This window comes from Pan troglodytes, chromosome 6 (genome assembly GCF_028858775.2).
Source record: "Pan troglodytes isolate AG18354 chromosome 6, NHGRI_mPanTro3-v2.0_pri, whole genome shotgun sequence".
Classification (NCBI taxonomy): domain Eukaryota; kingdom Metazoa; phylum Chordata; class Mammalia; order Primates; family Hominidae; genus Pan; species Pan troglodytes.
The window spans coordinates 18,374,923-18,391,281 of NC_072404.2; the positions used below are offsets into that span (position 1 = coordinate 18,374,923).

General features: G+C 37.0%; 1 protein-coding gene across 1 annotated transcript; it reads right to left on the reverse strand.

Moving 5' to 3' along the window:
* Window positions 1–578: 578 nt before the first annotated feature.
* On the reverse strand, window positions 579–11,544 carry LOC129135579 (phosphatidylinositol 4,5-bisphosphate 5-phosphatase A). The gene is made up of 3 exons (XM_063815123.1): window positions 11,464–11,544; window positions 9,540–10,853; window positions 579–700 (listed from the first exon to the last, which is right to left on the reverse strand). Exons 1-2 carry the CDS (start codon window positions 11,542–11,544, stop codon window positions 10,227–10,229), a joined length of 708 nt encoding a protein of 235 aa, XP_063671193.1. The 3' UTR covers window positions 579–700; window positions 9,540–10,226.
* Window positions 11,545–16,359: the final 4,815 nt, after the last annotated feature.

Here is a 16,359-nt window from a genome sequence, read left to right on the forward strand (position 1 = left end):
CTATGCTATATGCAGAGATTACTTCAACATAAGCTCTTCCAACCCACATCTATTAGATAACTAAACATTTGCTACATAAATTAATATTTAATTTGTATACAAATTAAATATTAATTTATATAAAATTGCTATACAAATTAATATTAAATTAGGAAGCCGAGGTGGGAGGATCATGAGGTTAGAAGTTCGAGACCAGCCTGACCAGCATGTGAAACCCTGTCTCTACCAAAAATATAAAAAATTAGACGGGCATGGTCCACACGCCTGTAGTCCCAGCTACTTGGGAAGCTGAGGCAGGCGAACTGCTTGAATGTGGCAGGCGGAGGTTGCAGTAAGCGGAGATCACACCACTGCATTCCAGCCTGGGTGACAGAGCAAGACTCTGTCTCAAAAATATATATATATTAATATTAAGGATTCAGGCCAGGTGCAGTGGCTCACACCTATAATCTCAGCACTTCTGGAAGCCAAGGTGAGAGGATCACTTGAGGGTACAGTTCAAGACCACCCTGGGCAACATAGCAAGACTCCTTCTCTACAAAAAACTTTAAAAATTAGCCAGGTGTAGTGGTACACACCTGTAGTCCCAGCTACTGGGGAGGCTGAGGCTGGATAGCTTGAACCCAGGGGTTTCAAGGCTGCAGCGTGTCATGATCGCACCATTGCACTCCATCTTGGGTGACAGAGGGAGATCCCGTCTCTAAAAAAAAAATTCATCATATGAACAAAGGTTTTTCCACTCTTTCTTTACACTAGATAAGTGATTTTTCTGTTTTCCAGAATGAATAGCAAGAATTTATTTTAAAATGTTTTATGACTAATTATAAAACCTGTCATCAGTAGTTAAAACATTACTAAGGGAGAGAAGTGCTAATATTAAAATTTTTGTAGTGGAATAAAATTCAGCACTTTTGTTCTCTCAGTACTATTTTGTAGGTTTGACTTGTAAATTGCTCTTATTTGATAGATGGAAAACAGAGGGAACTAATTCTTATTCTCATTATAAAAAATACAATTCTGAAGGCCTTTGAAATTGAAAAGGAAATAGAAATTGAAATAGAATGGAAGTAGAAAAAGCTCCTTGCTTAATGGTTTTGAAAGGTTAAAGTCTTCTTGAGGAAATGTGGCCAAGGGCAATAAAATGTGGCCTCATAACAATACTTTGACATTTTTTCTCTTTTCCTATTTTTGATTAAACCTGTATAAAATAGGGATTAATATTGTTGCATGAATATGTAGTAGGAATTGCCCGTAGACTTTTCTTTTTCTGGTACTTCCTCAGATAAAAAAACATTTTCAATAGTAATTCAATATATTTAGTGGCTATTAGCCTATTCAAGTTTTTTTTATGTTTTACTAATTTTGTCACTTTACATTTTTAAATCATTTGCCCATTTCATTTGCCTTTCTAATGTATTATCGAATTATTATACTAGTCACAAGTTGATGTTTCATTATGTCTTTTATATCTTTTGTTATTTCATCTACTAATACTTCATTCTGTGTTTTGTTTATATATACATTCTTACTAATGATCAATCTGTTCAAATGCATGTCTGGCCCACTAATCTTTTTGAAAAATAACTTTCAGTTGTGGAAATTACCTCTCTGTTTTCCATTTCCTTTTAGTGGCATTATCTTTATTATTCCCTTATTTCATGTTTTGTTCTTTGTCTATGTTGTGGTTCTTTTTCTATCTCCTTTATTTGAAGGTTTAGATAATTAATACTCTTTTTTTCTATCTAAACATTGTTTTCAAACCATATATTTACGTTTAGTTATTGCTATAGTAGCTTTGAATTATCTTCTTGAATGCCAGGTAAACATTCTATAATGGTACATCATACTTTCTTAGATCCACTTGCTGCATTGATCTAGTATTCTTTATTTCTTTCAAATACTTGTCCACTCACAGGGAAAAATTGCTCAATAACTTGAACTTACATAATTTATTCATTTCACCCCAGATTCCTGTTGAAGGAAAATATTCTGGTTTCTTTCCAAAGTGGTGATATTTTTTTTAGCAATTTGACACCAGTATTCTCAAAAAGTGAGGAAGAAAACATAATTATTAAGAATTGAGAAAAGTTTTAAAAAGTAAAATCAAGTGAAAGAGATACATCCTCTTCAAAGGGCAAGAGCAAACTGTAAGTTGAACTGCCATCAGTCTTTCCAGGTTTTATTGCTAAACACGTAATTTTCAATTACTCTTTTAAGTCATAAAAGTAAATTTAAAAAATAAAAATGTTCATTATGATATTAATTTTGTTCAAAAACTGCATATGTATATATAAAACTAAAAAAGATATAGATGAAAATATTTAAAGTGATTATGTCAGAACATAATTTTTCTTTTTTTTTTGAGACAGAATCTTGCCCTGTTGCCCAGGCTGGAATGCAGTGGCGTGATCTCGGCTCACTGCAAGCTCCAGTTCCCGAGTTCATGCCATTCTCCTGCCTCAGCCTCCCGAGTAGCTGGGACTACAGGCACCTGCCACCACGCCCAGCTAATTTTTTGTATTTTTAGTAGAGACAGGATTTCACCGTGTTAGCCAGGATGGTCTCCATCTCCTGACCTCATGATCCATGCGCCTCGGCCTTCCAAAGTGCTGGGATTACAGGCGTGAGCCACTGCACCCAGCCCATAATTTTTCTTTACCCTTTTATTTTCTAAATTTTCTTCAACCAATATGGTTACTTCAGCAACTAAAACTGAAACAACAATAAATGCTAATAAATAATGCTAACAAAAATTAAAACAATTCCTCTCAAAAACAAACTTGTGGCCAGGTGTGGTGGCTCAATGTCTATAATCCCAGCACTTTGGAAGGCTGAGGTGGGCAGATCACTTGAGTCCAGAAGTTTGAAACCAGCCTGGGAAACATGGCAAAACCCCGTCTCTACTAAAAATACAAAATTAGCCAGGTGTGGTGATGCATGCCTGTAGTCCCAGGTACTCAGGAGGCGAGTTAGGAGGATCAGCTGAGCCCGGGAAGTCAAGGCCACAGTGGGCTGTGATCACACCACTGCACTCCAGTCTGGGCAAGAGTGAGACCCTGTCTAAAAAGAATAAAAAATAAAACATAAAAACTTGTACCATGGCTTATCCCTTTAGAACTTTTGCCCAAATGTGCCGATATACATACATTTAAAAAATCAAATTTCATATATATTTCCTACCTGAGCCTGGCCTACAAAAATAAGTATCTTCCTGTCTGGTAGCCGTTTATTAATGGAATATTAAGCTTTGTTATTTTCACAAGAGAGTTGAACCAAACCAGAAGTTGCAGAAACTCAGAATTTTGAAAAAACAAAACAAAACATTATCTTACAGAAAAGATGCAATAATAATCATTACCATCTGTTTGAAATAAAGGTGTAAAGGGGTATAATTTTAGGGAAGGCCAAAGATATCTAGAAGGAGAAGCTAAATGTGAAAACAGTACAAGCCAAATTGATTAATGCAGACCCATGCAGCAGGAAATGTCATGGCAAGAGATGATCTGACCAAATGACGCAATTTCAGATGAGCCAGCAAACTTTAACATTCAAATCAAATTGCCTTAAACTCTGGGGTTTTCTTTTGGTGGGAATTAGTCATCTGAATAGTGAAATGGAACCATGGACTAAGGAATTTGTAAGATCCTATTCATTTCTCAATTTCTAGCTCGGATTTTGTACTTATTCTACTATGAAAAAATCAAGCACCCATGTGGATGAAAATAAAACTATGTATTTTCAGCCATCATATGCATAAGTATATGTAGATTAAATATCTAAAGGGAAAAAATAAAGCTATAAAAGTATTAGAAGGCACTATGGGAGAATATTTTAAGTTCAGTGTGGAAAGTCCAACTTAAAGAGGAAAAAAGTCCAGATACAACCAATAAATTAGGATAAAATATTTGTAAAACATATATGAGACAAGGAGTTAATATTTCTAACATACACAATGATTACAGAAATGAAAGACACAATAGACCAACATATAAATACTATGAACATAAAAGTCATGAAATACCTGTAAACAGCCAAAAAGTATAAATATGCTCAACTTCACTATCGGCAAGAAAATGCAAATTAAAGCCAAATGCAATACAATTTGTACCCACTGGATTTTCAATAACTAAACTGTTAGCATTATCTGGCTAAAGTCTGAAAAAATGAAGTCTTACACACAGTTTTTAGGAGTATGAAGTAGTATGATATACTTGGGGAATACTTTGGGAGAATCTATTAAAATTCAAAATATAAATATAATTTGACCCATCACTTTCACTTCCAGGAATCTATTCTTCAGAAAGAATGATACTCATATACTAGGTAATATATAGAAACCTGTAACTTTAAGTATTATTTGCAAAGCAAAAATCCTGGAAAGAAAAACTAAAGGTACACCAATGTAACAATGGTACATCTATACAATGTGATAGAAGGCAGCAATTTTTTTAAATGAGATAAATCTATGTATACTTACTTGAAAATTGGTCCATGACAAGTAAAAAATTTAAGATAAAACCAAAAGGCACACTATTTTGGTGCATATATATGTATGCATACTTATACATATGTATATTCTTACAGGCCTATGTGTAAATATACATACATGTATACACACATGCTTGCATACATGTGTGCACGCGTGCATACACACATACACTTGCTTTAGCCTGTATATATATGCGTTTATGAAATAATAATAGCTGGCCAGGCACGGTGGCTCACGCCTGTAATTCCAGCACTTTGGGAGGCCGAGGCGGGCGGATCATGACGTCGGGAGATTGAGACCATCCTGGCTAACACAGTGAAACTCCATCTCTACTAAAAAATACAAAAAATTAGCCAGGCATGGTGGCGGGCACCTGTAGTCCCAGCTACTCAGGAGGCTGAGGCAACAGAATGGCGTGAACCCGGGAGGCGAAGCTTGCGGTGAGCCAAGATCGCGCCACTGCATTCCAGCCTGGGCGACAGATCGAGACTCCATCTCAAAAAAAAAAAATAAATAAGTAAGTAAATAAATAAATAATAAAATTAGCCAGGTGTGGTGGCAAGCGACTGTAGTCCCAGCTATATATATATATATATATATATATATATATATATATATATATGTATATGTATATATATATATATGTATATGTATATATATGTGTGTATATATATATATGACAGCTAATATTTACTGTGTCTTTACCTTGTGCTAGGCACTATCCTCCACATTTTATAACAAATTGATTCAATCCTCAGAATCATCCTTTGAGCTAGAAATCAGTATTCTCCCTCTGTAAAAGCAATTTGCTCAAGTCACACAGTTGGCGATGGAGTTGGAATTTATTTCATACAGTTGGTCTCCGGAACCTGCACCTCTTAAACTCTCCATTGGGATCAGCTTGAAAGCAAAAGCAGACCACAGAGCCTGGTTAGAGTTGTCAAACTCTTAACATCCCAGGAATCTTATTCTTTCCTCTGAGTCATGCGTGAGCATTTTGAGGGTTCTTCTTGCCTTTTTCAAGGCTTGGGCTCCTTTTGCTCTCTAATTCAGGTCGCTGAATTCTAACTTTGATCTCTAAATCAATACTTCTATGGAGTAAAATGGAAGGTCCGTGAAATTAAAATATTAAGATTCTGTTAGATAAGAAATGCAGCTTTTGAGCCGGGCATGGTGGCTCACGCCTGTAATCCCAGCACTTTGGGAGGCCAAGGCAGGCAGGTCACGAGGTCAGGAGTTCGAGACTAGCCTGGCCAAGATGGTGAAACTCCCACCTCTACTAAAAATACAAAAATTAGCCAGGCTTGGTGGCAAGTGCCTGTAATTCCAGCTACTCAGGAGGCTGTGGCAGGAGAATCAGTTGAACCCAGGAGGTGGAGGTTGCAGTGAGCCGAGATCGTGCCACTGAACTCTCGTGAGGTGTGACAGAGCAAGACTCCATCTCAAAAAAAAAAAAGAAAAGAAAAGAAAAAGAAAAAGAATGCTGCTTTTGGAGAAAATACTGACATTTGATTGACAGAAAAAGCTTTCCATTGGATACACAATAAAATTGATTTAATTCTATGCTTGCTGAGAATATTAATAATTAAGAATTTAAAGCAATGAGGGAAAATGGCCTGCACTTGCATAAAGCTATACAAAAATGGTGAACGAAAGATGAACCTGTTCCACTCTTTGGTCAAATAATTACATTAGCAATTGGTTAAGGCCGAGGTATAAACTGCTGCTTGTATTTTCCTTTTGTAAAATTTTTGAGCAAGTGAAAATTTTGAGCAAGTTTTGAAAAAGTGACTATGTAAAAAATTAAATGGTATTATTGTCAGTGTTATGTGGAGATTATCAAGCCCTTATTTAGGAAAAAAAAATAGTGTTTTCCAATGCTAATTCAAACCAGATGCATGTTAAAACTCAAAGGAAATAGTTTTAAAAAACTGAGTATATTTTAGTTGATTTCAGGATAACTTTCAGAATCCTTCAGCCTTGTAGCTAAATGCTGCATTTTTGCCTTTTTCTATAAAGCAAATACTTTTCTAAAACTTGTTTTCAAAACAATTATTGTACCAAACATATTCATTACTATATATTTTAAATTAAATGTGAATGCTGTCCCAGAGCAAATAATAACTACTTCTTATTGAGCAAATTTTATGTGTTCTAGTTATTTATGTGCATTGTATGCATAGTCCAATTGTATCTTTATGACAATGTACATATGTTTCCTATATATGTGTTGAATATGGATTCATCATCACCATTTTACACATGGGGGGGTAGAGGAAGTTACTAATTTGCCTAACTTCACACAGTTTATAAATGGAGCATCTGCAAATCAAACCCAGGTAGTTTTTATTTTTTAGGTTGCAAAGTCCAGATTCCTAACCACTATACGCAATGTCTCTAGAGTTTAGGCATGTTAATGGCAAGAAAAGGTTTCAAGTGTCTTTTCATCTCTAATTTTATCACTAGAAAACTATTCTGCTAAATCATAGCTCCTAAACTACTAAGAATTTGGCATATTCATTTTTCTACAAAATTTAATGCACAAAGTGAAAAGTGGTATTTTTTCTTTGAGTTAAAGAATACATTTTCTGTGTTTTCTAAGATAGAAAACTTAAAGATAATCACCATATTTTTATTGACTGTAGAGAAACATTCCATTTTTTTCACTAGTTGAAACACAAGTTAAAATATTCAAATTTTCAACAGTTTTCCTTTCATTGAGATAGGACTTTAAATATTTAAAAATTTTAATTTCATTTATGAAACTTTTAAACTGCCCTTAACAGATGAGCAGAGCGCTTTCTGCAGAAAATATTCACTTTCAATCTCATAGTCCCAAAAGGGAAAGTTGAAGGCTAAGTTGAAAATCTGCTTGGGTCAGCCAAATGACCCAAAGGAAAATTAACCCCCTGAAGATGTTTTGCAGAAGTTCCCCTTCTCTAAAAAAAAACAGGACAAAGAAGCCAAAAAGTTACATCCTCACAACATAAAGCCTGAATGACAGAGGCCTTCAGAGTTATTTATTCTCCTCAGCCTATGGACATTCTCTTTCAGATTTTAGTATTCACCATTCAAAATGTTTAAGTTATCATGAACTTTCATAATAAATGTGGCAATAAATGTTACCAATTTTCAACTCGCGTTTTAATGTAGAAAACTCTCCCTAAAAATACATAATCATTAGTTTAAACATTTCAATAAGATGAGCCAGTTTTGCTCATTAATCTCCTTTGGACAATTGTTCTCTGTGCTGTCTTTTATAAATTAGCTTTTTCCTTCACAAAGTCTTTGGACTATATTAGATACTTACTACTTGACAGTTTAATTGTGCAATTGCTTGATAAGAGTAAAAGCAACATCTGTAGACAAAATCTGCCCTACACAAACTTGGAGGAAGAAAAGTACCAATGATTACCTCACATAAGAAGCAGCAGCTCACACTTGACAGTTTAATTGTGCAATTGCTTGATGAGAGAAAAAGCAACATCTGTAGACAAGATCTGCCATACACAAACTTGGAGAGGAAGAAAAGTTACCAATGATTACCTCACATAAGGAAAAGCAACTCACACCTGCCCATTGTTTTGGAAAAGGAATACAAATGTCAGCCCTGAATATGGTGGGCCTAGTTGGACTGGCACCTTAAATTCTGACAAATATATCCAGCCACACAATGCTAAGAGCTTTATTCACTTCATAAATACTTCAGAAGTCGATTATAGCTAAATGATTTTTAAAACCACACAAAACCTAAGTTTATCCTTTTATTAAGAGAAACTCTTTATAATGGAGAGTTTTAAACATAAGCAAAAGTTGATCTAAGAGAATAGTGAACCTCTATATGCGCATTACTTAATACCAACAATTATCATCAATCACTTTGGCAATACGGTCTCATCTATCCCCCCTTTATATTTCAAAGTAAATCCCAGACATTGTATCATTTTATTCACAAATATTTCACTATATCGCTAGATGAGAAAAAACGCATTTTTTACCTCTTATTTTAAGGAATATATTAATACACTATAATTTTTCATTGTTATTGTTTGAAAAATTAAATATTGCAATAACTTAATAAAAGCCATAAATGCAAGAGCATAGTAATTAAGACAACTGGAAAGAATATACCTGAAAGGGAAACATTTTCCTTCATTTTTCTGCCTTCTCTTTCTATAAGTACTTACCCAACTGTTTGCTTCTTGCTGCTTCCTTGATTCAAAAGGTAAATATGCTCAGCGGGTCATTACAAGATTTGCAATTAGATAAAAAGGTCAAAATAATGCAATATAGAACATTATTAGCCTTAATCATTTGAACTTTTTTGTGATGTTCAAATGATTTGTAAGTTTGTAAGGCTGCAGGATTTCAGGTCTTAAGAACAAACATTTTTCTACATGTTGTTAAACCAAATGGCAATAAAATAGTAAATTAATAACCGAGGTTTTACAGTTCATGTGAAACACTTCCGGAGCTAAAGATTTTTCTTTGTGTCATAGGAGCTAAAAGTATACACAGGAAAAAGTGAACCCAGAACCACTACACTAATCTCTAATAATTCTTTGTATTATTCTTCCGGTTCCCAAAATTTCTTTAAATCCGTAAGTATTTTTATTATATCAGGTCTAAATTTTATATATTGATATACTAATATTTTTTAAAATCTATCACTGAAATAGAGATACAAAATCGATGTTGAAATTGATGTTGCAAGTTTTATTTTGTTTTGCTTTGGGATCTTGGATTTCAAGTCCACAGAATTAAATTGGCATTACTGCTTAGTTCATGACTGGCTTTTATTCTAACAGTGCACCTCCCTTATTTTATATTTCATTTCGAGATTCTTCCCATTAATTATTGCATCATTCATCCCCTTCCCATCTCCACCAGGCATCCACTTACATGCAGACAATGAACACTCTTCCAAACCACATTCCACATAGTTGATGGCCATTTGCAAATACATTCTTCCATAAAATTTGTTTTTATTAATATGGATGTGCTCTAAATGGTATTGTGCCCGAATTGGTGGGTTCTTGGTCTTACTTACTTCAAGAATGAAGCCGTGGACCCTCGCAGTGACTGTTACAGTTCTTAAAGGTGGCGTGTCCGGAGTTTGTTCCCTCTGATGTTTGGATGTGTTCAGAGTGTCTTCCTTCTGGTGGGTTCGTGGTCTCGCTGGCTTCAGGAGTGAAGCTGCAGACCTTCGCGGTGAGTGTTACAGCTCTTAAGGCAGCACGTCTGGAGTTGTTTGTTCTTCCCCGGGGGGTTTGTGGTCTCGCTGGCTTCAGGAGTACAGACCTTTGCAGTGAGTGTTACAACTCATAAAGGCAGTATGGACCCAAAGAGTGAGTAGCAGCAAGATTTATTGCAAAGAGCAAAAGAACAAACTTTCCACAGCATGGAAGGGGACTGGAGCGGTTTGCCACTGCTGGCTTGGGCAGCCCGCTTTTAGTCCCTCATCTGACCCCACCCACATCCTGCTGACTGGTCCATTTTACAGAGAGCTGATTGGTCCGTTTTGGCAGGGTGCTGACTGGCGCATTTACAATCCCTGAGCTAGACACAAAAGTTCTGCAAGTCCCCAATAGATTAGCTAGACACAGAGCACAGATTGGTGCATTTACAAACCTTGAGCTAGACGCAGGGTGCTGATTGGTGCATTTACAAACCTTCAGCTAGATACAGAGTGTATTCACGCTGAATACAGCTGATTGGTGTGTTTACAATCCCTTAGCTAGACATAAAGATTCTCCAACTCCCCACTAGACTCAGGAGCCCAGCTGGCTTCACCCAGTGTATCCCACACTGGGGCTGCAGGTGGAGCTGCCTGCCAGTCCCGTGCCGTGCGGCCGCACTCCTCAGCCATTGGGCGGTCGATGGGACCGGGCGCCGCGGAGCAGGGGGCGGCGCTGGTGGGGAGGCTTGGGCCGCGCAGGAGCCCATGGCGTCGGGGAGGCTCAGGCATGGCAGGCTGCAGGTCCCGAGCCCTGCCCCGCGGGGAGGCAGCTGAGGCCCGGCGAGAAATCGAGCGCAGCGCCGGTGGGCCGGCACTGCTGGGGGACCTGGCGCACCCTCCGCAGCTGCTGGCCCGGGTGCTAAGCCCCTCACTGCCGGGGGCGGCGGGGCGGTCCCGCTGCTCCAAGTGCAGGGCCCGCCGAGCCCCCGCCCACCCGGAACTCGCGCTGGCACGCAAGCGCCTCTCCCGCCACACCTCCCCGCAAGCTGAGGGAGCCGGCTCTGGCCTCGGCCAGCCCAGAAAGTGGCTCCCACAGTGCAGCCGTGGGCTGAAGGGTTCCTCAAGCGTGGCCAGAGTGGGCGCAGAGGCCGAGGAGGCGCCCAGAGCGAAAGAGGGTTGCCAGGGCTGCCAGCACGCTGTCACCTCTCAGTATAACTGATATTGCATTCTGTTTCTTACTACTTTATTCAACTTTATTTTTTTGAAATTTGTCTACGCTGCTATTCCTTCCATGCTGTTTATTGCCTCTGACGCTGTATGTTCTCTCATACATACCCATATACCACATGTTACTCATACATTTACCTATGTCTGATCTCCTAGGTTGCCTTCAACTTATTTATAGACACAGTATGCTCTGGCAGGCATCATTGTACATGTCTCCTTGTGCATCTGTAAAGAGCATGTCTAAAGTACAAATACAAGAGTGGAATTTGGGAATACAAAGTATGTGCTTACAGTTTTCAGTAAATACTACCAGATTGCTCTCCAAATGGCTATGTCATGTTGGAGCTGCCTCTCTCAATATTGTAGGAGGTTTCTCATTTCCCCACATCCTCACCAGCTTTTCATATTATATAACTTTTTAATCTTTCTAATTGTTTAACAAACTGATAGCTATAAAATAGTGTAATAGAAGTAGAATCATAGTGGTTGTAGTGGTGTTGGGAATAATGCTCAAAATCCTAAGGAAATTGAACACTTAAACCAAGGATTTTCAGCAAAGCAATTTTACTTCTGCACAGAGGGGTGCTTCTCCCTGGCCAGTCGCCATGAGAGCACACCAGAACAAAGGGGCATGAGAGCCTCTATTCATGACGCAAACCCTGCCCCCGTACCCTTTCTCCATTGACTGGAGTTGGGCCGCACAATCTAAACTAACCGGTTTGGCTAAACATTTGAATTTTCTTTAGATAAGGTGGGCACATAAGAGAGAGAGAAAACGGGGAAGAGGTGTCTGAAATGAGCTAGAGAACTAGTCTTCTGTCCAAATAAGGAAAGGAATGCAAGCTGGTACTGATAATGCCTGGTACTCTGGCATGTCTGGGCATGTAACAAAGGCAGAAAGGAAGGAAAGAGGAGAAAAAGAGAAAGGGGGGAGGGGTATTGTGAATTAAAGAATAAAGGATTGATCAGGCTATTCAAAGAGAAACCTCATCATATCCCACAGTCATTAGGTACATGGGCTCAAAGAAACCTTACCTAGATTCATATTCTAGGTAGGTAGAATACTTATGTCGCTTTCTGTTCCTGTTTTCTGATCTGTAAAATGAGATAATAATAATACATAGCTCGTAAAGTTGCTATAGGTATCACAACAGTTATATTTTAAAAGAATTTAGTAAAGCCTGGCCATTGTAAACACTCAAATATTGGCTATGTGACTCCTACAGTTAATAGTGAGGACCCAAGCACTGAGTACTCTTCATGCTTTACTGGCCGTTCACATTACTTCATATTGAATCGGCATCATCTGGGATAAATAACTGAGGTTCGTCGTCTCACGTCAAGGGATTCGAGGACACAGAAACACAAAAAGTGCATTTAAGAGAGTAGGTTTAATAGGCAAAAGAAAAAGAGAATAGCTCTCTCTCTTGCAGAGAGAGAGGGGCGCCCGAGTGGGTCTTCCAGTACTGTGGTGAAATGCACGGGGGTTTTATAGACGAGCTTGAGGAGGTAATGTCTGATTTACATAGGACCTGAGAGATTGGTTGGACCAGGTGTGCTGTTTGCATAGTACAGGAAGAAGCTGGCCATCCCACCCTAATCTTGTATTATGCAGATAGGGTCTCTACCTGGCTGGTGCCATGTTGCCTGCTTTTTTACTGCACACATGGCGGCAAAGAAAAGGGAAGAGGGAACCTCTATGTTGAATATACCTGGTTTCCAGGTATTCCTTTCCTATTGGCAGAGCTGCTGGCGTTTACCTATGCAAGCTTTTAGCTTGTTTACGCTTGCAGCGTGATTTTTCAGGTTGCATTTTGTTAGAAAAGAAATGATTTGGGGGCTGCTTTTTTGTTGTTGTTTGTTTGAGATGGAGTCTTGCTCTGTCGCCCAAGCTGGAGGGCAGAGGCACGAACTCAGCTCACTGCAACCTCTGACTCCCAAGCGATTCTCATGCCTCTGCCTCCCGAGTAGCTGGGATTATAGGCGTGCACCACATGCCTGGCTAATTTTTGTATTTTCAATAGAGATGGGATTTCACCATGTTGGTCAGGCTGGTCTCGAACTCCTGTCGTCAGGTGATCCACCCGCCTGGGCCTCCCAAAGTGGTGGAATTACAAGAGTGAGCCACCACACCTGGCCTGAAGCTGCTTTTTATTAAAAAGAAACCTTACCGAGGACTCTCTTACCCTCACTATCTGCCTAAATAATTTCTTTCTAGTTCCTGTATCAATATTCAAAATTACTGTTCCATAAGATTTATTGAATTTCTTCTTGCTGAGTTCGTTTTGTTTATATGTATATTCCTGATATACTTATTTAATAGAAAATATTTTTATTTTTACACAGTCTATCAGCCAACATTTAACTTCATCTTTGTTGTCTTATTTTGAAGTTACATCTTTAGTTTGATGTAGTCAAAGTTATCCATTCTTCCCTTTGTACTTTATGCTGTTTTGGGATTTTGTTTAAGAAAGCCCTTTCTACTCTGAACTCATAAAGACATTGAATTTTATAGATTTTGATTCTTTTGAATTTCTATTTCATTTTTTATATTTTACATTATTACATTTCATTTTACATTATTTGAATCATTTGATAATCACTATAGTTTCTTGTGAAGTCTCTTCATTTGTCAGTACATTTTCTTAGACCTTTTATTTACACGATTATCATCTACAAATATTGAGTTTTTATTTTTCCTAGCAATTCTTAATATCTTGTGTGTCTTTTTCCAGTCTTTGCATTGTCAGACTTCTGTACCCTCTTGAACAGTAGTGAGATAGTGGATTTCTTAATGTTTTTTTCTATCATTTTTGCCAACCATAGATGAAATCCTTCTAAAGTTTTTTTATTTAATGTTATTAATGCAATTTATTATTATGCCATTACATTAATAAAGTTCCCTTCTATGTAACCTTCTAAGAATATTGAAAAAGAAGACTTTTATTACTTTTTACTTTAGTAGGATAATCCTACTGTTTTTTCTTTAAACAAAACACATTTTTTACTTGGTTGGAGAAAATTTTATTTATGACATTGGCATTGATATTCATAAATGAAATTGAACCATAATTATATTTTCTAGAATACCTTTATTGGGTTGTGTAGCTATAATAGCCTCATCAAAATGATTTTAGCAGCTTTTCTTTAATTGTGTTTTCTACATCAACTAGTGTACAATAGGAAGTAAAGGTGAATCACATGTAAAACTTTTTGGGCCTTGTATTTTGTAGGAGGGAAGTTTTTGCTTTTAAAACAATGTTGTTAATTTAACATGTATTTAAGATTTTATATTTCTTACTGCATTGTTGGCATTTTTACATTTTCTAGAACTATATTCATTTTTCTTCAATTTCAAATTTATTGACATTTACTTGCTTAGATTATAACAAAAATGTCTTATATTTACTTATGAAAAGTCTAGAAATAAGAACTTTAAAAGATTCTGAAATATTATTGACCACTATAAGCCAAGATATGATCAAATGCTAAAATTATACAATGTTCCCAGAAGAGTAGATTAAATTAGTGCTAAAACACAATGTTCCATTGATTTTTAATTTTATTTGGAAAAATATGTTAAGCATTGCTAAGACAGAAAAAAAGCAGTGAAGACCTGCCATGGCAGAGATTAAAGGGAAACAAATAATTAGTGTGATATAAAAGTGCATTCTACAGATAAATGAATAAATAAGTTAGTAGATTAAATAGAAGATTAAGAAATAAAAATTTTACATTTGATAAATAGCTTTCAAATCAGTACATATACATGATTTAACAAATCTTGTTAAGAAATGTGGTTATAAATTTAGATTAAAATTATATCTTTAAATTATGTTATAACACAAATATATATTTCAGATGAAGTAAAGATCTAAGGAAAAAATACGAAGTTTCAAAATTATTGCAATAGAGTATATGAGAATGTTATTTAACATCACGTTAGGAAAGCTTTCCTAAGGAGAAAACAAAGAAGGAAAATAAATGGTATGTTTGCAACCCATCTAAGAGGAAAAATTAGCATACTTAACACACAAACTAACACAAAATATGAGTTCAGTCGATATATGTTCAAATAATATAGTAAGAAATTTCCAGAAGAAATAAAAATAGTAACAAATATATATAAAAATGCTAAATTTCACTAATAACACAGAAATACAGCTTTATGAAAATGAGATAATTTTCATGCATTAGACTGGAAATGAATTTTTAATGAAAAATTGTTAGAATTTAGTACTAAGATAAGGGAAATGGTCATTTTTGTCCACTGACTTAGAAAATATAATTTGGTGATATCCTTAAACCTTTAAAAAAAAATGTGTAAAACCGGCGAAACCCAGTCTCTACTAAAAATACAAAAAATTAGCCAGGCAAGGCCAGGCGCAGTGGCTCACTCCTGTAATCCCAGCACTTTGGGAGGCCGAGGTGGGCAGATCACGAGGTCAGGAGATCCAGACCATCCTGGCTAACACGGAGAAGCCCCATCTCTACTAAAAATACAAAAAATTATTCGGGCGTGGTGGCGAGCGCCTGTAGTCCCAGCTACTCAGGAGGCTGAGGCAGGACAACGGCATTAACCCGGGAGGTGGAGCTTGCAGGGGGCCGAGATCACGCCACTGCGTTCTAGCCTGGGTGACAGAGCGAGACTCCGTCTCAAAATAAATACATAAATATATACATAAATAAGCCAGGGTTGGTGGCACGCACCTGTAGTCCCAGCTATTCAGGAAGCTAAGGCAGGAGAATCGCCTGAACCTGGGAGGCGGAGGTTGCAGTGAGCCGAGATCGTGTCACTGCACCTCAGTCTGGGTGACAGAGCAAGACTCCGTCTCAAAAAAACAAACAAACAAACAAACAAAAAAAGTGTAAATAATTTGGCCTAGAAATTCCACTTTTAGAAATCTATCTTACAGAAATAGTAACATGTGTACACAAAGAAAGATGTATGGAAGGTTATTAATGTATTATTTGAATTTATGCATGTAAAGCATCTAAAAGTACCAAAATAAGGAAATTGCATATTACTTAATGCAATGGAATGCAAAGCCATTATTTTTAATGAGGTAAATCCATACATACTTACCTGAAAGAATGTTCATAATCTATTAATACGATTTTGTTTAAATGAAAGGTAGCTGGATGCTGATATGCATTCCATTTTGGCTGAAGTACCTGTGGGTAGATGTGTATGTGTGTTTATGTATGAATAACTGTAATGTGCCTTTACTGAGCATTTTACTAGCTGGTAAGAACTATTTCAAGAACTTTATTTGTGTTAACTCATTTCACCTTCATAACAATTCTATCACATAGTACTTCCATTTTAGAGATCATAAAATAGAGGTGCAAAGTAACTTGCCACAGCATTGCTAGAACTCGCAGAACAGGAAACTCAACTCAGGACAGCTAGTTCCAGAGCCTGTGCTCTTAACCACTAATACAGAGAGAAATGGAAGGAGGA